We start from the raw sequence: 26,336 nt of genomic DNA on the forward strand, positions 1-26,336 counted from the left end.
TCATTATTTTTGTCAGGCAGTGTATGTTTTGCCACGTAGGCACGGAATTTGCTATAGCCCGCCATTCCATAAAGAGAGGTCATCTTTTATGGTCCCCTGTAATGCCCGTGTTTTATTAGGAGCGCAAAAGACAGGTTTTATTCAGTGCTTTTCCAGTATGTGCCTGATGTTTTCCAGTAGGATGCCGGTGTACAGTATAAAGAAAATGGGTCTGCCTCTTTCTCCATAACTTCGTCTATTCTACAGGTTCTACTGTAGTGGTAGGGGCACAGAGAGCATCTGATCTGTCATCTCGATTAGTCGTATTTCCACAACACTGAAGATGCTGTTTATACATCCATTTATAAAATATTACAAGCCTTAAATAATAAAATATCGCCGTTGGAAATTTTTGTGGTCTTTATGAGGCATTTAATTGTACAGGTCATAGAATGAAATTTTCACTCTACAGCGGAGTGGAAGGCAGGAGACGAGGTACTGGCGGAATTAAGGCTGTGAGGACGGGGCGTGAGTCGTGCTTGGGTAGCTCAGTCGGTAGAGCACTTGCGCGTGAAAGGCAAAGGTGCCGAGTTCGAGTCTCGGTCCGGCACACAGTTTTTATCCGCCAGGAAGTTTTGTATAGGTCATGTTACACTCTTAGAGAAATTCAAGTATCATGGAAGCACTGGTTTTACACACAACTGATTTGAATTGTACTTAAAAACAGAATGCAAAACGTTGTGCTGGATAATTAAAACAATGTTGGAAGGTTAGAATTTCCTTTTATTGGCCGAGAAAAACCAAAATCAGAAAGTGAGTCCCACAGCGTTCAATTAGGGGTCCGCTCGTTTTCTTCATATATGTGAATGACCTTCCACTTAAGTTTCAAAAAACGGAATTGTTACTTTTTGCAGACGATGCTAATGTTGCAGTAGATACCATACTACCATAGCCAGGGCACCATGATGGGGTCACCGGCGACAGATGCAGCGCCTCTTCGACCGCCAATGCAGGCCCTCAGGCTCGGACCATATACGGAGCGGCCTGGGAGAGGAAAGTGTGTAAGTCGGCCGTGCGCCCCCTAGAGGTCAGTTATTCAGCACACCTGATGATGAAGACATATCTGATAGCCGAAATATTGTGCCTAATGGACACTATAAACTTGAAGTACACTCTTGGACTGTTCGATGAATTAATAATTACTTTCCCTGTTGAATATGCTGAAGTATTGAAGTGGTGGAACGAAGGCCAGTTTTTCTCTTTAGTACAGCTCTGACAAATATCGGTACGCCGTATCGAATGGATCATTCACATTGTACAAAGTAAACATGCTGAATCCATTCTATGGTGGGTAATGTCAGACATATATTAAAACTCAGATTGGACCATTACATTATCTAGAAATAAGTTACATGTCCGATACTCCATCAACGATTGATGGTTTATATCTGCCTGAATGACTTATTAGGATCCTGTGTGTAGATGACGCTCCATGATTCAAAAGCTTGACATGACTCGTTGTGGTACACCAGCAACCCTCCACACCAACTTCAAAATCTATGGCATGGTGGGCAAGCTAGCTGTCTAGGGAATCCAGCTGCCAGGATTGGAATAATATCGATAGATCGTTGAGTGCATGAGTACAGTCCACTGCAGAGGTGAAATGGATTATCCCATGTCATAACAAAACCAGACTATAAGAACTTGTCGCTTGAGCCTAGCAGTATCTTGTTTTCAAGTGCTGCCTTCAGCAAGGCCTACTCTGTGCCATTCAGTGGTCCTATTTAGGCCATTCGGCTTTGTCTACATCTAGCTGCATCATCTGCCAGCTGCTGGCCTATGAGTCGCTGCTACATCTGATGCTACGGGGCATGAGCTGGGACCAATAAGAGGGGCCACCTTGTGGGATGACCTCAGCTGGTTTCTGGGCATCTTCAAGAGGTCCTGGGTTTGGGTCCAGTACACCAGTGCACCTTGCGACTAGTCAACTGCCGGGACAGTATGGCCGTTTTATACCTGAGCCTGCTGATTCTGTAACCCTGATGTCAGCCTGACCGCTGCGAGGAAGTCAGCCATCCTTCGCTTTCGCCTGATGTGATCCAAGCACGTGGATGGTTACTTTGCTGAGGTAGTCTCTGTTGGCTGGGGGTCAAAGGACGCCACCGAGTCACCACCTTCAAGTCAGCCTACTAGCGTCTCATTAAATAAACTGGTGGTCCATGTTCCCATCTGGCGAAGCAGCAGACTCTTGTGTCCATCTCAGCAAAAAAAAAAAAAAAAAAAAAAAAAAAAAAAAAAAAAAGAGCCATAAGCCAGGTGATGAAAAACACCTCAATATCTAGGTGATCTTGCACTAGAAGACGTATTGAGTTCGGTGTATCGGAGAAGACGCCACCTTGGACCTCTGCGAGGAGAAGTTGCCTTACTGTTAGAACACGGCCAGGGCTGTGAAGGTGCTGACACGACGGGTAAGATGGACCAATGCTGTCAACAGTCATGCGTTATGCCTTGATCCTGTTGTTTCAGAAACGGTAGCGGACCAGGCTTTCGTACACACAGTGTAACAGAGTGACGCTTTCAAAATTTGGGATATTGTAGAGGTGACATTCAGAACGTTTTGATATAAGGAACCTATAGCGAGAATTGCGAAATTAAGTTTTTACAGCAGTAGGAGATATTTGACCTATCACTTTGTTAAGTACCCTTCCATCCACGGACGTTATGTTATTGCTGCGAATGGAAGATTGTAATCACATAACTACAGTGGTCTGTCTAAAGCCAGTGTACCGGAAGTTGTGTCCGTTGTACTTTTCGTCCTCCAGTCCACTCACTTCACCCACTGGCGCTGTGTTGCAAACATACAGTTAGTCAATGTGAGACAGTGTACAGTTGTCTGCTTATGTGGTTATGGTCCGTACTGTAGTTAATTTCCGACTTCATGGAGGGTAGGTAATTTACACATTTGGAGAGCTTGCTAATCTGCATTTTTGTTATGGCGAATCTCTCGGGAATGCCAGTGCAGCTTTTCGGTTGTACACAGGAAGGTACCCAAACATACGACTTCCTAGCATCCCATTATTCGTTAGAGTTAATCGTCGACTGAGGAAGAGAGGAGCCGTGTCAGGTGATACACAACAGGAAGGCACTAGGGGGACACGATCCGCTGAATTTGAGGAAGACGTGATGGAACATTTAGCTACCACTTCACGCGGAAGCACACGTTTAATTGCCCACGCAATGCACGTAGATTACATGAGTGTCTGTTGGGTTTTTCATGATGCGCTTCTACATCCATTCCCTTGATCACCCAGTCTAAACTATGGATCAGCCTGAGTTTGAACCTTGGCAGCAATTCTCACAGTTGTTCCTTCGATAGTGTGCCGCTGCCCCACTTTCCCAGACCTCGTGCTGTTTAGCGATGAGTCAAGGAAGGGTATTTTTAATTCCCACAATATCCAGCAATGGACTGTTGATAATCCACGCACTATCCTTATGAGAAGTTACCCGGTGTGATTATCAGTAAACAATTGAGCTGTAGTTCTTGAGGATCACCTTCTTGAGCCACACGTCTTACCAGATCGTTTGAATGGTTCACATTATTTGCACTTTCTGGAGTATGCCTTCCCTGAATTCCTGGAGGACGTTCCCTTTGCAATTACGTGGCAATTTGGTCGTCAGGCCAGAGCATACCCAACACACAACTTCAGACAGAGAGTAACTAGAAGCGGACGTGCAATTCCTTGGCCTTCGTGCTCCCCTACAACGAACCCCCCGCCCGTGTCACGCCATCTCTAGAATATATCCTCTGGGGTATTAAGTGCCTTGTGTACTCAACATTAATAGGAAAAGTTAGTGAGCTTATTGAGCATCTTTACACCATCTGATACCATCAGAGGGGAGTGTGGAATCTGACAGAGAATCAGACAAAACGTAGTTCGTCATTGCACACTAGGTAAGGAAGTTGATCAGCACATTGAACATTTACTCTAAAGTAGTGAAGCCAATGATTTACAGTATCTGATTGTACTGTACTGTTTCGCCAGTAAAATTTTTCCAAACCACAGTAGTCTGGTTTTTCATTTAGCTTACTAAGTGCATAGTAAGTGCATAGTTATGCAGAAACTTTTATTTCACATTTATGGCTATAGGTTCCTTATACAAACGTTTCGAATTATATCTACAATTTTTAAAACATCATTTTGTTAAACCTTGTATACCGCTAGCTTTAGTCAAGCATCAGGGAGTCACGACCAGGGCCCAGCTATGAGTGGAGGTCTTACGCTAGTCTATGGTTCAAGATGGGTCAGCAAGCTGCCACCACCGACCATTGCCTCCATTTGCTGCAGCCTTTCTATCAGCATTAAGTCTAAATGTTGCTGACTTTGTGCCTTCCGACCTGTGCGCCACATGCTGGCTAGCCTCCAACTGCTGTTGGCCGCAAATTCGAGGTCCATGGTTCAGCGTAAACCATCAAACCGTTCCTGTCCGTCACTGCCTGTATGAGCAAACGTTGTATCCGTTGTCACCGCGTATGACATATAACGTTGTTTCTGTCAGTAACCGCCAGTGTCGTCAAACACTTCCTGGTTGTTTTCTCTTGTGCCGGCACACATCACCACTGTGAGCCACTGCCATCCGCACTGGGATCCAAAGTTTGATTTTGCACGCACAGCGTGTCCTGAACCGAGTTGTGCATGCGTGCCAGACGGTGAAGCTAACTACACCGGCTGACTTCCGCTGCCTTGCGTTTGGTCCTGTCAGCGACATGGCGGACTGCTGACCACGCTGCTTTCCCAAGCCGCTGTCCGTTGCTCAGGGCGGCGCCGCACTCTGACATGACAAGAGCCTGCTTGATAACCTAAGAACGCCGGTGCCTTGGAAGGAGCTGATCGCCGCCCTGCACTATCACGATTGTTGTAGTTTGCTATGGAATAAAGATAATACTAATAATACTTAACATTACTCTTTTCATAGCGGAACACTGGTCGACCACCTGATCCACGTGCCACACCACCACAACCACGCCTCGCGTGGAGAGCTACAGGCCTGCCTGACTGCTAGCAGTCCAGTTTCACCAGCGTCTATAGAGGTCTCAGAAGTATTGCTGCCATGGACGACTGGATCAAGTATAACATCACCAGCTCTAGCTTGCAGCATCAAGAATGCTTGGGGAGAGTGAATTCATTGTTTCTCCCTATCCTGTTTCGTGTCTGGTGACGAATAACAAGACATCATAGAAACACGATGGTGGAATCTATGAATTGAGAAGAAACTGCCCATCTGTCACTATTCCGTGGAATGAAAAGGAATACTTAAAACTTCTGTTTTCATGACGAAATGATGCTCAATCATGTGGTAACCACCTGCATACCACTGCAATCTTGTGTAGGGCTGCGAGCTATACGCCTATCTCACCACTAGCAGTCCAGCTGCAGTCACCCACCGTAGAGGTCATCCACCCTGACCTATATAAAAAATGATGTTTTTAATGAACCACTTCTGATTCCACAACAGCTAAGGAATTGGTAGTATGCACTCATCGACTTGGGTATCATCCTAAAAATAATAGTTCTGCATTTACTGAACTGCGGCAGGCTAATCTGTATGCCAATTTCATTTCCTTTTTCATTTAATGTTGTGCTGAACTCACTCGTTGTTGGAAGGTTTTCGTGTGCATGAGAAAGCACAGTGCGTAGGATGTGATACGACCGGATACGGAATGTGGAGATAAAAACGAATCTTTGGTGAGAGAGCAGGCTGGTAGCTGAGATGCTGCCTTCATGGAAGTGAGGATGTCAGAGAACAGCATGGGGTAGGGGTTATTGTGTATCTTTTGCCCCGGCATGCCCAGTGGCTGAAATAAGGCTAGGGAGCAGCAGGAGAGCGCAGCTTTTTCGTGTTTTTCAAGTGGTCTTTGCAGATAGCCATACGACGCTTTTTGGAAGAAAACACAGCCTACAGAAATGATGGCCTAGCTTCGTGCATTGCTCTCTGAATTTCAGGGGGCTTTTAATGCAAGGCTAGTTGCTGCTCACGAAAATGTGCCATTGGTACTTTACTCAGTGACATCACGGAGACACCGCTGAAGCAGAAATTTTTTAGTTATAGGAGGGAGTTTTGTGGTGTGATTGGCAACAAATGCGACGCATGCAGGATTCAAAACATAGAAAATGCCTCGCTATTGGACCACTATTTTCTGCATCTTACACCACTGGCGAGCAGGCACAGTTTCGCGGGAAAAGAAAGCTGGGCGTTAGAATCCATGAAAAAGTCTAGGGGATTACTTCTGAAGACGTGGAGGAGCGCACTGCTTAAGATTTTTTCAGAAGACGTGCAAGTATTCTTCATGTAGACGGACTTCTTCGGAGAACGCAGTAGTGTTCGGACTTTTTAGAAGATGTGGTAGAGTTCGCACAGAGATTTTCATACACAGACGTTACAAGTGCGGATATTGAGTTATCACGGATGTGTACCTGTGCGCATCTTGTGCATGTCAGCTGCGTACGTGGGAGAGAGAGATCAGCGCCACATAGCAAACGAGCCGGCAATGCAGCTGGACCAGTAACAACACACCCTCGTCTTCAAAAAATGGCTCTGAGCACTATGGGACTTAACATCTGAGGTCATCAGTCCCCTAGACTTAGAACTACTTAAACCTAACTAACCTAAGGACATCACACACATCCACGCCCGAAGCAGGATTCGAACCTGCGACCGTAGCAGCAGCGCGGTTCCGGACTGAAACACCTAGAACCACTCGGTCACAGCGGCCGACACCCTCGTCTTCAAACAAGAGCCATGCGCACGACGGCAGTGTTTATCGCGGCGTTCGTGCATCATTATGGTGAGCAAAAATAGCAGCACCGATAGCTAGGGCATTCGTGGACCTCACTTGCATTTCTGTCTCAAATTCACCTTGGTATGTCCGTTTTGCAATTAGTCACCTGGTCTAGAGTCACTGTCATGTAGAATTCACAAGCCTTGCAGTTCACCTTTTTATCGATATTACAGTCAGGAAGGCTTACTTTCTCGTTCAATCGAGTAACACTGCTACTCAATTAAAGCCATTAATTAGATTTCTAGCTTTTGTGTTTTAAATCAGCGCACATTTTCTCATAGTTTGTGCATACGATTGATGGTTTTGGTGAATAAATCATCGTATTTAAATGATATACTATTTCTGTTACACTCGTTTCACTTAATTATTGTTTGCATAAGTGTCCACTTTAGAGATCTACAGCTTGGGCCATTAAAAATTAGCGTCATCTAGTAAAATTGAGCACATTAAACTCACAGCTTAGATCTTAAAAGCACGGACCTACTCACAATCAATTTTCTGGGTTAGGATAACCTTCCACGCGTGGGGATTTCGCTCCATGATTCTGTTTCGCTGGAGCCAGAAGTGCTGCCAGTGTCATCGAGCGACTTCACGGGTCAGCATCGTCAACGCAGCGTGGTGAGTGACAACAGTGTTTTGGCTGTATTCATTACAGTGGTTGACACTGTCTGGTCGCTTAGCTTGGCGAGTTGGGCTGAAGGTTCAATTCGTGAAAGTGGACTCAGGCGACGATTTCAGGGAGTTTAGGGGGAAAACTAAAGAAACAAATGCTAGCTTGCACCCATTTAGTTGTGTGCAGTGTAATTTTCAGGGGCGTAGTGCTCCAAACACTTAAACTACAGTGGAGACCTGTGTTATATATAAAAAGGCCTGAGCTTTCTTCCAGAGAATGTAGAGAGTTTGCAAGGTTGTCATTCAGGCGTAAGGATTAAGAATGGTTTGTGGAGTTTCTAAGTGTTGTTAATATTAAGTCCTTTATTGTGGTATTTTTTGCTATTGATGTAGCTGTATGAGGTGGTGATGTAGCACACTGTACTCGCATTGGAAGGATGACTGTTAAAACCTTGCCCGGCCATCCATATTTGTGTTTTCCATGATTTCCCTTATTTGCCCCAGATAAATACCGAAAACGTTCCTTTGAAAAAGGCACAACTGATTTCCTTCTCCATCCTGTCATTATGCCAGGCTGTCGACGGGATGTTAAACTCTAGTCGCTCTTCCTTCATTTCTTCCTATTGATGTAGACACAGGCTTCATAATGAGTAATGGGAAACAAGGGATTACCACTACAGAGGTGTTCCGTGTTTTCTAGGATAAGTGGCGTTTGTGAACAACCCGTTGACAGTTGCAAAGCTGGCTTGTTTGTCAGAGGGGCAATTGTTGGATGTGGGCACGTTATGTTGAGTTGGAGACGCGCGAACGGTTGTGCTGTATTATGAGGAATTAAGAATTGCTCAGACATTTGAAGTGCTGAGGAAAGGCTCGTTGCAGCGTTATAGGAGACAAAATAGTTGTAGATTTTATCGGGAGCAATTAACTACTGCATAACAAAGAGTGGGCGAATCTACAGAAAGTTTCGCGGATAGAATAAGGAAAATCAGTGTCAATAGATATGAGTCGACTGTAAGTGATCACACGAGTAAGATACTTCTGCAGGAAGCAGAACAAAGAGCGTTGGACACATACTATGGGTGTTACCTTCCGATGTATCGATGAAGGTAGGAGCTGAATTTTCGGAAGACTGCGGGTGCATTAGAAACGGCAACAGCCATAGTAGAAATAGACACAGTGACTCGTGTCCGCGATAGAAGTGTTTCCTTCCGCTGACGTCAGATGTTACCATCGTCGCTACATACTACGGGCTTCCCATTAGTCAATGAGTAGAAAATGTGCAAAGGTGCCCAGACGATAGTTTTTAAGGTGGGAGGACTAGATATGGGGTACAGAGTATTTTCGATTGAAAGACTAATGGTGACTTTGTGATTGGAATGTACCCGTACGTAAAGTGCTGTTCCAACACTTAAAAACCTGCGTCATACCGTGTTTTAAAACATTTTGTTGAAAAATAAAATATTTTTTTCCTTTCTCTGAGAGCTAAGAGGGTGCCTCCTCCCCTCACCCCCACCCTTGTCCCAAGGCGCCCTTGAAAATGTGGAAGGGCAGGATATCGAGAATGGGACTGTAGGCAGTATAGGGGACATGAGGGGACATGACAGGACGACACGGAATGGGAATAACCTGGCATTAGACCATACTGAGGTCTCTTGGGCCAGAGTGACGCTCCCAGTAAATTCTAGCATAACTGAATCGAGTGCAGAGGAGGAATTTTGCTTAAATTGCGTAATGGATGGAAGGAAACACAACTTTTTATTGGAAACAGGTGCGAACATGTCTGTGGTAAGACCGTATTTGATGGGAAAGAGAAAATTAGACCCACCATGGTATAATTTATGAGGAGTGGGTGGTAATGATGTGCATTCGCTGGGATCGGCGATATTCGGTTTCCTTTTGGGGGCAACATTAATGGGAGTGTTCCAAGTTTTGTCTCGTATAGGTGATGGCAACAACATGATATTACGGTTAGAGTCGTCTTACATCAGCAGTGATAGGTGTCAGTAAGTCACATTCATGTACGACATTCCTAAACATGGGCCATGGGTAAAATTTGAGTCGAATTGTATGGGGACTAGATCGATATGTTGTGGGTCCGCTCACATGTCGCTAAGGTTGTTTCGAGAACGCTGCTGAAGTTTAGCCCAATATGGTCCAGGCTGGACAGCTGGAGCATGGTCTACACTTTGGCCTCCAGGATCAGGTAGCCTCTGTCCTCTGTTTTTTCTACGTGGAGTCCTATCAGAAGAGAACAGTACAGTACTACCGTTGATGAGGTTGAAGTGGAGCAGCGAACTTGTTAATCTATACGAGATGATCCAAGGGTGCTTGGAAGGGCCGGCCGGTGTGGCCTTGCAGTTCTAGGCGCTTCAGTCTGGAACCGCGTGACCGCTACGGTCGCAGGTTCGAATCCTGCCTCGGGCATGGATGTGTGTGATGTCCTTAGGTTGGTTAGGTTTAAGTAGATCTAAGTTCTAGGGGACTGATGACCTCAGATGTTAAGTCCCATAGTACTCAGAGCCATTTGAACCCATTTTTTTGCTTGGAAGGTTTCACAATTCACTGTAGAGACGACTGGGGTATTGCATCTAAATACGAGGACGACATACAATAGCACAGTAAACTGTAACGCGTAACGGGCTAAAGGAGTATTTCATTTCTTGTTAACGTAGCCCGCGGCTGAAATTTGAACACAATTGATCTAAAAGTTCACATTTCAAACACACTTATACTAACTAGGACAATATTTCATACTCAAATCAGTATCGGATCATAACCATACATTCAAAATTACCTCCCAAATAGCTCGTTTGCGGGGCCACGTTTGTTGGAACGTTTTGTTTTCTATTACCGTGTTATTTATCCTGTGTTAATTTTTGCTATTAATTATGATACACCTGGCAACGAAATAAGCATTCAACTTTGTCCAATAATTTAAAACTTTCGTGTGTCAAATACAAGGATAAGAGTGATCCGAGATTGTCAGGCAACATACGAAGAGCGTTGAATAACTAATGCTACAATTTTTTTCCCTCTGCCAATTTCGGTTGAAAAAATACTGAATCTGTATCTGAGATCGAGGAATATACCCACTTCAGTCTCTGTTGCTTCATGAAGTTACGATAGATGGCAGCGCTACACGTAGCCCTCAAATTGGCGTCCGTAACTTAGGTGCGTTCCAAGCAGAGAGCTGCTGTCTCTGAGATTTTATTTATTTTTTAATCGGAAACAAGAGTATCATATATATTCACAAGCGCTTGCAGAATGTCTACGGAGACTTGGCAGTGAACAAAAGCACGATAAGTCTTTGGGCGACGCGTCCGTGACCATCGCAACAAGGTCGCGCTAACTTGTCCGATCTCCCGCATGCAGGTCGGTCGCACACATCTGTGACTCCTGCAGTGTCAGGACGTGCGGACACTCTCATTGGAGACGATCGACGGATGACAATCAAACACCTCATTGCTCAACTGGATGTCTCTGTTGGTAGTGCTGACACATTCGTCCACCAGTTGGGGTACTGAAAGCAACGTAAGAGCATCGGTGCAGAATTGCTTGCGTCTTACGAGGCTGAAACGGAGGTTATGTTGATAAATAGGTGTTTGCAGCCAAAAGAGTGCGGAATACTACAGTATATTGGAATCGTGAATAAAACCAACCTGCTTTCAGAAAAAAATAAATGTGTTGCATTAGTTACTGAACGCCCCTCATAAGACTGAGGTGGCAGGATTTCTTTGGATACAAAACTAGGCAAAGTGGATCAGCGTCTCGTTTACCTGGCAGGCAGCATCGACGTCTGCATAGAGCCCCCAGGAGCGGCCGGCGCAGGAGAAGGCGGTGTGCGGCGGCGAGTGCAGCTGCGGGTAGAGTGGCGGGTCGCGCGGCAGGTGCAGCTCGTGGTAGGGGTCGCGCGGGGCCGGCAGCGGGAACAGGATCGACACGCCGCCCAGCACCGCCGGCGCTGCACACAGACGTTAGCACTCAGCCACTAGCGTGGTAGGTCATGTGCATTGCTAACTGTAGTAATGTAAACTTGGGAACGTCAAAAGAAAAACGCCAGCAACGATAGTAAATCACGAAATTTTACTTGCTGTGCGTATGCAATATAGCAATAAGAATACTTGATTGAATTTGTAAGTGGTTTAGGGGTATACAGTGTGAGAAATGTAGAGCACACAGCTACCAGCTCTGGTAGCAACAGTGAAATGGCAGGGCATGAGCTTGGACGACAGATATAACTACACTACTGGCCATTAAAATTGCTCCACCACGAAGATGACGTGCTATAGACGCGAAATTTAACCGACAGGAAAAATATGCTGTGATATGCAAATGATTAGCTTTTCAGAACATTCACACAAGGTTGGTGCCGGTGGCGACACCTACAACGTGCTGACATGAGGAAAGTTTCCAACCGATTTCTCATACACAAACAGCAGTTGACCGGCGTTGCCTGGTGAAACGTTGTTGTGATGCCTCGTGTAAGGAGGAGAAACGCGTACCATCACGTTTCCGACTTTGATAAACGTCGGATTGTAGCCTATCGCGATTGCGGTTTATCGTATCGCGACATTGCTGCTCGCGTTGGTCGAGATTCAATGACTGATAGCAGAATATGGAATCGGTGGGTTCCGGAGGGTAATACGGAACGCCGTGCTGGATCCCAACGGCCTCGTATCATTACAACAGTCGAGATGACAGGCATCTTATCCGCATGGTTGTAACGGATCGTGCAGCCACGTCTCGATCCCTGAGTCAACAGATGGGGACGTTTGCCAGACAACAACCATCTACACGAACAGTTCGACGACGTGTGCAGCAGCATGGACTATCAGCTCGGAGACCATGACTGTGGTTACCCTTGACGATAAATCACAGACAGGAGCGCATGCGATGGTGTACTCGACGACGAACCTGGGTGCATGACCGAGCGAGGTGGCGCAGTGGTTAGACACTGGACTCGCATTCGGGAGGACGACGGTTCAATCCCGCGTCCGGCCATCCTGATTTAGGTTTTCCATGATTTCCTTAAATCGGTCCAGGCAAATGCCGGGATGGTTCCTTTGAAAGGGCACGGCCGACTTCCTTTCCCATCCTTCCCTAATCCGATAAGACCGATGACTTCGCTGTCTGGTCTCCTTCCCCAAACAACCCAACCCAACCCAACCCTGGGTGCACGAATGGCAAAACGTCATTTTTTCTGATGAATCCAGGTTCTGTTTACAGCATCATGATGGTCGCATCCGTGTTTGGTGACATCGCGGTGAACGCACATTGGAAGCGTGTATTCGTCATCGCCATACTGGCGTATCACCCGGCGTGATGGTATGGGGTACCATTGGTTACAGGTCTCGGTCACCTCTTGTTCGCATTGACGGCACTTTGAACAGTGGACGTTACATTTCAGATGTGTTACGACCCGTGGCTCTATCCTTCATTCGCCCGCATCTCGTGGTCGTGCGGTAGCGTTCTCGCTTCCCACGCCCGGGTTCCCCGGTTCGATTCCCGGCGGGGTCAGGGATTTTCTCTACCTCGTGATGGCTGGGTGTTGTGTGCTGTCCTTAGGTTAGTTAGGTTTAAGTAGTTCTAAGTTCTAGGGGACTTATGACCACAGCAGTTGAGTCCCATAGTGCTCAGAGCCATTTGAACCATATCCTTCATTCGATACCTGCAAAACCCTACATTTCAGTAGGATAATGCACGACCGCATGTTGCAGGTCCTGTACGGGCCTCTCTGGATACAGAAAATGTTTGACTGCTGCCCTGGCCAGCACATTCTCCAGATCTCTCACCAATTGAAAACGTCTGGTCAATGGTGGCAGAGCAACTAGCTCCTCACAATATGCCAGTCACTACTCTTGATGAACTGTGGTATCGTATTGGAGCTGCATGGGCAGCTGTATCTGTACACGTCATCCAAGCTGTGTTTGACTCAATGCCCAGGCGTATCAAGGCCGTTATTACGGCCAGAGGTGGTTGTTCTGGGTACTGATTTCTCAGGATTTGTGCACCCAAATTGCGTGAAAATGTAATCACATGTCAGTTGTAGTATAATATATTTGTCCAATGAATACCCGTTTATCATCTGCATTTCTTCTTAGTGTAGCTACTTTAATGGCCAGTAGTGTATCATTCCATGCTATGACCGTACACAGTGACACCCACAGCATCAGGCCAAGGCTCAGGGCCTGCATGTTGACGATGATCGCAATCTGACGACGTTCGTTCTCCTTTGATACATCGATAGATACATTCACCGTGATGTAGTGCAGAAAACCGGAACTCGTCTGAAAATACGGCCTGGTGCCATGTGTTGTCTTTGGTAACAATGGTTCGTGCCCGATCATCGAAGGTAAGTAATGCTGGGCCTGACTAGTACTTGGATGGGTGACCGTACGAGGAAAACCGGGTACTATTGGTTTTAAAGACATGCAAATCGCCCAGGTGGCATCCATTTGAAAGAGTTGCACCAGAGCGTGGTACCACACGCTTTTTTTTTTTGGGGGGGGGGGGGGGGAATGGCGGGGTGCACCGGTCAGCGAGCCTCGCTTTGCTGCCGCATGGTCGTCTGATGCACCAGACGTCACTGCACTGTCTGTGTGGATACTTGTCTCGCTGCAAACAAGCCCAATGCCTGACAAAATGTGCTGACATGGCTGTACTACTCCACTCGTCCGAGCATAAAAATTATCTGTTCTCCCGGGTGTTAGTCGTGTAAGGCCACTGAGATTATACATGGCGTTAAGTACGGCCTTCCTGAGCCCATCGATTCATTATTCTCATTATTCGCATGCCATCTGTAGGATCCCTTCAAACGCGAGCAGCAATACTGCAGAACTATAAACCAGTCTCGACAGGTCTCAATCCTGCCGCTATCGATTTCCGAAACGTGCTGGTAGACTACCAACATTCAAATGCGATTACTATATGAGAAACCAGCAGCGTAATTTTCCTTATGTACAGACTGACTTTACGCCTGCCTACTGTGTGCGGTTGCTTTTAAAGGTTCATCACTTACATATACAGGGTGGGGCAAATAAAAGTGGTCTGGATGAGTGGATACAAGTGGACGTGAATGTATGCATATAACCAACCGAAAAGTGCACACTACGTATACGCCCGCCATGTGATCTACAGCGGTTCAGGGCGTTGTGAGGGCTGTGGCAGTGTGAGTGGAGCAGTGCAAAGGGGACGATCGTACTCACAGTGGAGTAGCGGGTGTTAATTGTGGAAAGTTACGTGACAACAATGTCGTGAGAATGGTGTGGTCAACTGTTTGCTGAGAAGTTTAATCGTGTCAAAGTTCCAGCAAAGAGTGCCGTACAACGCTTAGTCCAAAAATGGCATCAGACAGGATCTGTTTTGAACAAGCCAAAAAGCATTCCGAAACTTGCCCGAAAACCAGAAAACGTGGCTGCAGTTCACCAGAAAATGCTTCAGAGTCCTACCAAATTAACTCAACGTCTGTTGTAACAGACCACCATATCACGCCGATTGTGTGGACGAATACTCCAACTGGACTTGCACTTGCATCCCTACCGAGAGTCTGTTGCTGATGCAATAAAACCAGCGGATGCTCCTCGGCGCTTCCGCTTTTGTGAGTGGCTGTTCACTAAGATAACAATGAATAGCTTGGACATGGATTTGGTCTTTATGTCTGATGAAGCCTGGTTTCACCTGAGTGGTTATATCAACTCACAGAATCACAGGTTATGTGGAGTGGAGGAGGAAGAAACTACAATTACTTCCAACAGGACGAAGCAGTTGCCCATACAGCCGGCCGCGGTGGTCTAGCGGTTCAGGCGCTCAGTCCGGAACCGCACGACTGCTACGGTCGCAGGTTCGAATCCTGCCTCGGGCATGGATGTGTGTGATGTCCTTAGGTTAGTTAGGTTTAAGTAGTTGTAAGTTCTAGGGGACCGATGACCACAGATGTTAAGTCCCATAGTGCTCAGAGCCATTTGAACCATTTTTGAGTTGCCCATACAGCCGGCCGAACCTTGGAGCACATTCACATAATTCTGACGCCTGACAGAGTTGTTAGAAGTCAGTCTTGTCGCGGCCCTAGCTGGCCATCCAGGTTACCTGATCTGTCAGTGTTCGATTACTTTGCGTGGGGAGCCCTCAAGTCCAAGGTTTACCGCAACAGTCCTCATAGTCTCTAACAACTGCTGCAGAACATTTGGGATGAGACTGCTGCGATTCTAGCAGTCCACCTTCGATCCGCATTCAGCACATTGCTGACCAGCACCAAAATGTGCCAACAGATGAGTGGTGATCTCTTCCAACATCTGCTGTGTAGTCAGGTTGATACTGTATTTCCTTCCCTCTGTTGTGTTTCTTTCTACCCTGGTACTCCGTTCTTTGCGCCACTTTTATTTGCCCCATACAGTACAAGCATGTTGTACGCTTCACGCCAATTTGACGTTTGTTGCAGGTCGCTTCTATGGTATTGCAATTTTAATGGTTAGCCGTAGAGTAGCCCACGAATACAACATCATTAAGTGACAACTGCAATCCGTCAGCTCATACAGATAACTGGGTATAACAGCTTGTGGGGACATGAAATGAAATGATGACATAGGCTCAATATGGTAAGGGAGGTTCATTGGCAGGGTACTGGGAAATTCACTCGTTCTACAAAGGCGACAACTATTGAAACACTTGTGCGTCCCACATAAGAATATTGCTCAAGTGTCTGGGACCCATAAAAAATAGGACTAATGAGGATATTGAACGTATACAAAGAACGGCAGCACTAATGGTCACAGATTTGTTCGACTCAGGGGAAGCGTCGCGGAAATGCCTTGAATTGACTGTTTCTTCAAGACAGATGGAACTTATTCCACGAAAACCTACTTACAAAGATTGAAAAACCAACATTAAGTGAAGAACCTAGGAACATTTTCAACACCATAGGTTTCGCTCTTGTAGGGACCACTAAAATAAGATTAGACTAATTGCGCAGAGAGGCAGGTATGCAGTCACTCATCCCGTGATCAATACGGGAATAAAACGGAAACAAATTCTGACATCTGATACAAAATTAAATATGTCCTGCTATTTACTACACAATGTTTGAAGAAAATTATTTATATTTAGTAGAAAATGAACCAAAACTACGAAATATGCCATCATGCAATAAAGTGAACAGATGAAGTAGTTCTGTCATTTCAACAATCTCCATTCGCCAAAATGTGTCTTTCTTGACATAAGTGGAAATCTCTTTTTTTGGTACGATCAAAAAGTTGATGGGACATAGTTGGACGTCCATTAAAATGTGATGCAGAGCATGATGGCTCCTTATTCTGTTGGAGATCGTGATTTTAGTATCTGAACTCATTCTCTGTGATGATACTCTGCAAAAAATATGGGATTGAGTCACACGCATTATTAGGTGACCAGTGGGTCACGAGAGCAGTGCTGCTAAGCCTCAATAAACCAAGTCGTATGCCTCTGCTCGAAGGTAGACACTGAGAGTTTCTTCAGCCGCCTAGCTGGAAAGGGATTTTTTGCTCCGTAGAAAATGGCTTCTTTTGACAGTGTGTATGAGAGTTGTGCCTGAAGTGTATCTGTTCAGTTTATTTCATTGTAATGGGTATGTGCGTAGTGTAGTCTGACGTTTGTGTTGTATTATAATGGGAGAAAGGACATTGTGGAACACAGTTGTGGCACATGCGCTACTTCTCTTGATTAACACCGAGTGGCCCGTCGTGCTTAATGTTCGGATCCGACTGACGGATCACCATGAACAGTGTCTTATATCTCTACTCTATAGGAAACTCTGAATCTAATCCAGGTTAAATTTTGATGCGAAAATTTCTTCCAGCAGCAGGTTTTGAACCGGCTACCTCCGACAGGCATGTGATAGCGGAGTCGGCTACGGAGGCGAATTGCTAAGCTGAAGGGGACGACAGAAAGACACTGCCACTTCTTAATGGGTTGGCAAAGGAACCATTACCAAGCGAAGAGCCAACCTGCAGAGAATTGAAGGGTTATTTTGCGTGGCCAATACTTGGTTGGTACCTGAGGCAGGTAGTAGCAGTGTGAGGTGGGTGCGAAAGTTCCACATTTGTCGGCATCGCGGACGCTGTAAATGATGGGACTGCTATGTGCTTTATGGGATATTTTACAGAAAATGAGAGACTTGGAAGACATGTACACTCCAACGTACCATCGCCACTGATTGTCAGTGACCTTCCCTCCCTCTCCCCTCCCATCCTGCGTGACCATTTCCAGGAAGCAGTATTTCCACTAGCAGAGAGTATTAACTTTTTAAACTAGCCGCAATTCATGGGCACACTGTTAGCTCACATTGCGTTACTGTGAGGAGCAATCAAAAAGTTTCCGTTTGAGGGCGTTGCTGCCGTGTGTATGCAACACAGCGTTACTCGGTTGCGGATATACACGCACCGACATGTAGGTAAGGAATCAGTGAGGCAGTCTATCTTTACGACGAGCGTGCAGTAAATAGAGAACGTGAACTATGACGACGTTATTACCATATGTGTCCAGACAGGACTGACGTGCTCTTATTCTTTCCTTGGCTGCTACTACTGAGAACCGGAGTCGAAAGCGTCGGCGATGCAGTGGTATCTCCGTCGTCTCCCCGTCCCAAGAAGTTCAAGAGACAGTCATCTGCTGGAACAGTGATGCTCACCCTATTCATTGATTACCGGGGCCCATTGGTTATTGATATCAAGGATCATGGTGCCTCCATTACTGGACAACGGTAATGAGGAATTCTGGAGAAATTACGGCATGCAATTAAGATGAAACGTCAGGGAAAACTGGGACAACGAGTGATGCTGCTTCATTATAAGGCACGTCCCCGTAAGGCAAATATCGTAACACAAAAGTTACGCCGACTCAAGTTGGAGACACTCTAGCATCAGTATTGTACTCCCGATCTCCCCGCCCCCCCCCCATGCCATTATAACGCCTTCGATTCCTTAAAAAAGGTCTTGAAGGGTCGAAGATTCTTGTCGGACTAGGATGTGCCGCAGGCGGTTTCGGACGTCTTCACGAAGCAGGATACGGTGTTTTATCAGACGGCTATCATCAATCTGGTGCGTCGGTTGGATGATTCTCTCAATGCTCACGGCTTTTTTGCCTGACTAGAATACCGATCCTAGACTGTACGGCATTCAAAAAGAAACATTTTGATCGCTGACCGACTACAAGAGATTCTGCGAGTTGTTGACACCAGCTTATGACCCGCGACGTACTCTGACTTTACTCAATTGTATACATTTTGAGTAGCTAACAAGACGTAATTTGCCACCGCCAGCCAACAGTGTAGGTAGGGAACGGACGGTATAGAAGTGTGTCTGCATGAAGAACTATGTACACTATGTTATCAAAAGTATCCGGACAGCCCCAAGAAAATACGTTTTTCATATTTGGTACATTGTGATGCCACCTACTGACAGTTAATCCATATCAGTGACCACAGTAGTAATTAGAAATCGTAAGACAGCAGAATGGGGCGCTCCACGGAACTCACGAACTTCGAACGTGGTCAGGTGATTGGGTGTCACTTGTGTCATACGTCTGTACGTGAGATTCGCGAGATTTCCATACTCCTAAACATACCTAGGTCCACTGTTTCAGATGTGATAGTGAAGTAGAAACGTGAAGCGGCACAAAAGCGTACAGGCCGACCTCGACTGTTGACTGACAGAGACCGTCGATAGTTGAAGAGGATCGTAATGTGTAATAGGCAGACATCTATCCAGACCATCACACAGGAATTCCAAACTGCATCAGGATCCACTGCAAGTACTATGACAGTTAGGCGGGAGCTGAGAAAACTTGGATTTCATGTTAGAGCTGGTAAATGCCAAACGATGCTTCGCTTGGTGTAAGGAGGGTAAACATTGGACGATTGAACAGTCGAAAAACGTTGTGTGGAGTGACGAATCACGGTACACAATGTGGCGATACGATGGCAAGGTGTGGGTATGGCGAATGCCGGTGAACGTCATCTGCCAGCGTGTGTAGTGCCAACTGTAAAATTCTGAGGCGGTGGTGTTATGGTGTCATGGTGTGATCGTGTTTTTCATGGAGGGGGCTTGCACCCCTTTTTGTTTTGCGTGGCACTATCACAGTACAGGTCTACATTGATGTTTTAAGCAACTCCTTGCTTCCCAATATTGAAGAGCAATTCGGTGATGAGGATTGCATCTTTCAACACGATCGAGTCCCTGTTCATAATGCACGGCCTGTGGCGGAGTGGTTACACGACTATAACATCCCTGTAATGTACTGGTCTGCACAGAGTCCTGACCTGAATCCTACAGAACACCTTTAGGATGTTTTGGAACGCCGACTTTGCGCCAGGCCTCACCGACCGACATCGGTACGTCTCCTCAGTGTAGCACTCTGTGAAGAATGGGCTGCCATTCTACAAGAAACTTTCCAGAATCTGATTGAATATATGCCTGCGAGGGTGGAACCCGTCATCAAGGCTAAGGTTGGGCCAACACCATACTGAATTCCAGCATTACCGATGGAGGGCGCCACTAACACGTAAGTCATTTTCACCCAGGTGTCCGAATATTTTGATCACATATTGTACTTGGTGCGCTTACGCAGCCCCTTCTTATGGCGGACAGACGTAATCGAAAGGAACCTTGATGATGAGTATGCCTGCACTCACATTCCCGTGCAGTCCAACATCGGACTACTGTCACATCCGAATGCCCCAGAAATCTGGATATTGGTTGATTTGACCAGTATCCCGAATGGAGACCCACAACGAGCCGCCTTTAAACTGTGTCGTGTTGATAACGCAGGCTCATACGAGTACGCGGCATCTCCGTGTCCTATATATTGATAACACAGTACCTCACGTTGTTCACGCCCCTTATATACCCTACAGGCATGGTAACAACATTAAATACAAATAGCACTAATGTAATCTGATAACCGTTCTACCTGTCACAGAGAATGTCAACTCTAGCCGTTTGCATGTACGTCAGTGGTATATTTGTCTAAGAAGTTACATTGACATCCGACCATGTTTTATGTGTGTTTCAGGTTTTTTTCAGGCAGTGTATATTCTCTGAACACCTAGACAACGGTAATTCTGTAATAACACTGTAAGACAATGGCAGAGGCGGAACGGCATGGGAGATACGTCATTAGATACCGTAGCGGCAGCAAAAATTCTTCTGTCCCAATAACTTTTTTCACCGGCGTCCAAGAATGTCTTGTTGTTACCTGGAAAGGACGACTAGAGTTAAACGTCTCGCTGACGACGAGTTAGTTAGAAACGCACCACAAGATTGAGGAATAATGGGGAGGGAAATCGGTCGTTTCCTCTACAAAAGAAAAAATCCGGGAATTGTCTTTAATTGTGGTTTTAGAAAAACCACAGAAAACCTAAATCCTGGTGGCTGGGCAGTGATATGAATTTTATTCACCCCATCTACTGTTCATCAGACGCACAATGAAAAAAATAAATACATCCAGAATCAGTATTTTCCCGAAAAATGACAAATTATTTCTCGACCCTACAACTTTGTGAATGTAGGACCACAGCTCACTTTATGTTGAAAAAAATGTGCCTTGAAATAGCTATTAATTCTGACTCATTTCAAAATACACACACCAAAAACAGTTTTACATCACCCTGGTTCCAAGAATTCCTGAACATAGAAGTTGACTGTCGATATTTTATCACAGACACAGTCCCTTTGACTGTTCAGAGATGTCACTAAACCCGCCCAAAGATGTAAACAACCACGTATGAACAGCGCCTATTAGGCGGAGGGGGTCCAACAGCCGATCAGTTCCAGTCATTCCACCAGTAAGGAGATACACGGCTCGTGTTATCTGTGGTTCAACCATGCCTAGACGGTTAATGTCGCGGTTCGATCGGTCCCTCAGTGTTAGTTTTTGCCAGGAGGGGCTCTCAATAATGGAAGTGTCCAGGCGTCTCAGAGGAACCAAAGCGATGTTGTTCGGACATGGAGGAGATACAGAGAGATAGGATCTGTCGATGACATGCCTCGCTCAGGCAGCCCAACCCTTAGACGCACTGTCCAGCGAGTGCAGAAAGGTGGAGGTTCCCTGATGTTTTGGGGTGCATTATGTGGGACCGACGTACGCCGCTGGTGGTCATGTAAGGCGACGTAACGGCTGTATGATACGTGAATGACATCCTCCGACAGCATATTGGTGAGGCATTCGTCTTCATGGACGACAATTCGCGCCACCATCGTGAACATTTTGTGAATGACGTCCTACAGGATAACGACATCGCTCGGCTAGAGTGGCCAGCACATTCTCTAGACATGAACCCTATCGAACATACCTGGGATAGACTGAAAATGGCTGTTTATGGACGACGTGACCCTCCAACCACTCTGAGGGATCTACGTCAAATTGCTGTTGAGGAGTGGGACAATCTGGACCAACAGTGCCTTCAAATGGCTCAAATGGCTCTGAACACTATGGGAATTAATATCTGAGGTCATCAGTCCCTTAGAACTTAGAACTACTTAAACCTAACTAACCTAAGGACATCACACACATCCATGCCCGAGGCAGGATTCGAACCTGCGACCGTAGTGGTCGTGCGGTTCCAGACTGAAGCGCCTGGAATCGCTCGGCCACACCGGCCGGCCAACAGTGCCTTGATGAACTTCTTGACAGCACGCCACGACGAATACAGGCATGCATCAATGCAAGAGGACGTGCTACTGGGTATTAGAGGTACTGGTGTATACAGCCATCTGGACCACCACATCTGAAGGTCTCGCTGTATGGTGGTATAACATGCAACATGTGATTTTCATGAGCAATAAAAAGGGCGGAAGTGGTGTTTATGTTGATCTCTATTCCAGTTTTCTGTACAGCTTCCAGAACTCTCGGAACCAAGGTGATGCAAAACTCTTTTTGATGTGTGTAGTTTATTTGCTGTGTATATGAACTGCACTGCAGTTGCATGTTATCATGTGGTCTACTTAATGACATTGTCTACTCGGAACACAAATATTTGTGAAGTTAGCAGAACCATGCAACAATCATCAGAAATGAGTGACATTACATCCACCTACCGCCAACAGAGAAAAAAAGAATGGTTCAACCATTCAGAGATGTGCATCAAACCACACGCTGAAAATCAAAATTCGGTGAAGCCACGACAGCTTGTAGCATCGAAGAAAACAGGCCCTGAACGTTTGCTAGATGAATAACGTGCCTGACAGCACCTATAAAAGTGTAAATTATAGCTGTGGTATTAATGAGACGAACGTTGTTAGTATTTCGCCAGCCGATAATATCACAGGAATGAACGGTGGTGGTGTGTTAGATGAATGAGAAGTCCAAGTGATGTGTATCCCGCATAAAAAAACACACACACACACACACACACACACACACACACACACACACACACACACACAAACATTTCTTGTAACACGTGGATAAGTTTCGTCTGGTTAGAATATAACGACTAGAATACGGGAAGACAGGGCGCCTCTTTGGGTTTTAAAACTTCCCTGACGCAGCGGTCGCTACTGAAAGTACACACAGTTTGGAGCAAGATGAGACACTGCGATATGCTGGAGCAACACGTTCAGCGTTACACCAGGTTAGCGATAGGTCTACTTAATGACAGTATTGTTGCACAGTAACAATTATACCATTCTACTAAATGCTCTCCTTCAGTTTTTAACCATATTTCTTAAGCTTTCGACCTTAGCAATCGTCCACGATTTACCAGATGCGGTGTCCACAAATCAGAGAAGCTGTTCCAGCTTCGATGACATGCCGCACTTAAAAGTTACCTCTTCATATCAGTTTCAAGGCAGTACCCACTGTATACAAATGGCAAATCATAGGTCACGTATGGTTCAATGGTTCAAAGGGCTCTGAGCACTATGCGGCTTAACTTCTGAGGTCATCAGTCGCCTAGAACTTAGAACTAATTAAACCTAAGGACATCACACACATCCATGTCCGAGGCAGGATTCGAACCTGCGGCCGTAGCGGTCACGCCGTTCCAGACTGAAGCGCCTTTAACCGCACGGCCACACCGGCCGGCGCCACGTATGTTTTGAAGGTAACACTACAGAAGATGCAAGTGTACTAAGTTTTCAAAATGTGTGCGATTCTTAAGCACTGGACGAATATAGGGAATATTCAGCTCAATAATAGATATAACATAGTAAAAACGCTCGTATTCAACCGGCATAGATATCCATTATAGATAAAGCTTTCTGCGAAGAAACATTTGAAAGAAATAACATATGGATTATGTACAGTACCGCTAGATGTTTGATTTACTATTTTTGTCATACCTCCCATTTTATTCATTAATGCCATGTTAGACTTACGAAAGGAAAGATGTTAACAAACAACTGTTTACCTGCGTTCAGCCACCGGACTTTTTCTTAAAATGGTAAACGGGGCTGTTGTCTATGTAATGGACTCTGACACGTAATAACTAAGAAGGAATAATAAGCTAGTGCTGCACTTTAGTCGAAGCACAGCAACTCCTTTTGTTTCAAACAAACAAACACCGTCCGAACAGGCTCTGAAGGCCCAACGGTACCGAGAGGCCGCCGTGTCATCCTCAGCCCGTATGTGTCATCGGATGCAGATACGGAGGATAATGTGGTCAGCACACCACTCTCCCATCCGTTGTCAGTTTCCATGACCGGTATTGCTACTTCTCAATCAAGTAGCTCCTCAATTGGCCTCGCAAGGGCTTGTCAACAGCGCTCGGCAGACCCAGACAGTGACCCATCCAAGTGCTAGCCAAGCCCGACAGTGCTTAACTTCTGCGACCTGACGGGAACCGGTTTTACCACTGTGGCAAGGCCGCTGATCCTTTTGCTGCAAAACCTTATGAAATTGAAGATGCCCCTTCGAACAAGTGCTCTTTTTGCATCATGAAGATCCTCAAATATACAAAGACCTTTTTTGTTTCGTACGACATTGTAACGTGTACATATGAAATCAGGTATACTAGCTATGGTTGCATAAACACTGTGATCTCCAGATGTTTGTTTCGCAATCTATCTTGAGTTCTGCATTATACTCTGTTTAGTGCACACTTGGTAAATCTGAAGTCAAGATCGTAAAAACGGAAATAACTTTTACCTGCTGTGTCGCTGCCAAATAACATAGCCAGAGGAAATTAGGACTATACATAGAAAGACCTGCTACAGTAAGGAGCAAAAGGTAACTGAAAGAAGTACGCAATGAGACGAACAGAAATAGTACCTTTATTCAATCATCCTAATTTCGCTGAAGCCACCACGGTTCATAATGGTCCCCTGGACATTATAAACTGCGAGAGGTGACTCTTAACAGGATGTGTGATCACCACCGACGGCAGTGGATGCCCTGGAACATGCTCCCTTGATATTCACAAGGCTGGTAAGGAGTTCTTGTGGTAGACGCTCCATTCCTGCACCGGCGCGGTTGACAACTGCTGTTAGTCGTTGGTGCACTTGGACGTGTTGCATTACTTCTTCCCAACCCATTCCACACTTGTACTCTATGGCATTTAGTTCGGGGAAACGGGCAGGACAGTCCATTCGCCAAGAGCTTCTCCACTTGCACTGTTCTGTGTGATCACACATTGTCATCCGTAAAAATGAAGTCAGGGTCGAAAGCACTTCCAAATAGAGGTGAGTGTACCGTATTCAAAGATTTCGAAGTCAGTACGTTCATGCCACATTATGACGCCTCACACCATAATACCTGGACGACCAAAACGGTCATGGATATCAAATTAAACACGTTTCAGGGGTCTAGTTTCCAACCTTATTTTATTTGACAACCAGTTTCAGCGTTTTACTACGCCATCTTCAGGCCCTGACCAACGTGTAGGAAGATTCTACCTCGATTGTGATCTAAACAGGGGCCAGCAATACTGATATTAGTAGATTTTTGCTATAGCGATCACTTCATCCGTACAGAGACAAAACGGTCATGTTCGACAATGCTGAACGCACCCTCATATGCCGAGAGGTGGGATAATGTAATGCACCCAGAAACATTGTCGAACATGGTCGTTCCATACACTCCCGATCTCTCCCCATGCGATTGTAATTGTATTTTGTAGCCCTGTAGAAAGACATTCGTGGCCGTTGATTTGCTTCAGACGAAGAAATGCACGCCTGGCTACAATCGCGGTTCCGTGTGCAAACACGAACATTTTTCCTTGAAGGCATTGACCGTCTTACCCCACAGTAGAATACATGGGTTAACAGTTATGGCGTTTACTTTTAAAATAATAAACTGTTTACTTACACCTGTCTCGTTTCAATCTGACTGCCCTTATATCTTCGTGTTTTATTTGGATGAGGAATGTTAGCACTATTTCCTTCTGCAGTTCACCCAAAATCTTACTCGTATTGAAGTTCCTTTCATTTCGGATTTTTTACAGAATTCCATCTGTGATTTTAAGAGTACCAGTAATATACTGGGTGTCCATGGGTGAGCTCTACTTCTTATGGTAACTCCCTGTGCGATCTTCAATAGTCAATAGACTTGACTGACTTGTTGGTTATTTCAAGGATTTAGTAGGATTACGCTAGCGACCTCAGCGCTAGAGGCGGGTACTTCGTTGTTATATGAAACGACACCCTTTCATAGCTCCTTAGACATACGCCTTAAAAATCCTGCACATTTACATGCCATGATAGCGACTGTATAGAAACAAACTAAACCGCGATAACTCCTATCATAGCGATGAAATAGGCGCAATTAACGTTTCTCAGAATGTGCCCACGTCGTTGAGTGACGTCCGACAGTCTCTCTAACTCGATAAATCCATGAACTGCTCAAGTCAGTAATTTGTTGTTTGAGACTACTTCGACGTATTTGAGTATGATGTCAGATATTTGGTTTCAAGTAAACGTACGTCTCATTAGAACAGAGTGTA

At 45.6% G+C, this 26,336-nt stretch overlaps 1 protein-coding gene across 1 annotated transcript in view; it reads right to left on the bottom strand.

Annotated features, from left to right (window-relative positions):
* LOC124555793 (U-scoloptoxin(01)-Er1a-like) overlaps positions 1 to 26,336 on the bottom strand; it is a 98,614-nt gene that overhangs the window by 19,848 nt on the left and 52,430 nt on the right. The window contains exon 2 of the mRNA XM_047129854.1: positions 11,206 to 11,390. Coding sequence (XP_046985810.1) covers positions 11,206 to 11,390 — 185 coding nt within the window. The remainder of the gene's footprint in view (positions 1 to 11,205; positions 11,391 to 26,336) is intronic.

This window comes from Schistocerca americana, chromosome X (assembly GCF_021461395.2).
Source record: "Schistocerca americana isolate TAMUIC-IGC-003095 chromosome X, iqSchAmer2.1, whole genome shotgun sequence".
Lineage (NCBI taxonomy): Eukaryota > Metazoa > Arthropoda > Insecta > Orthoptera > Acrididae > Schistocerca > Schistocerca americana.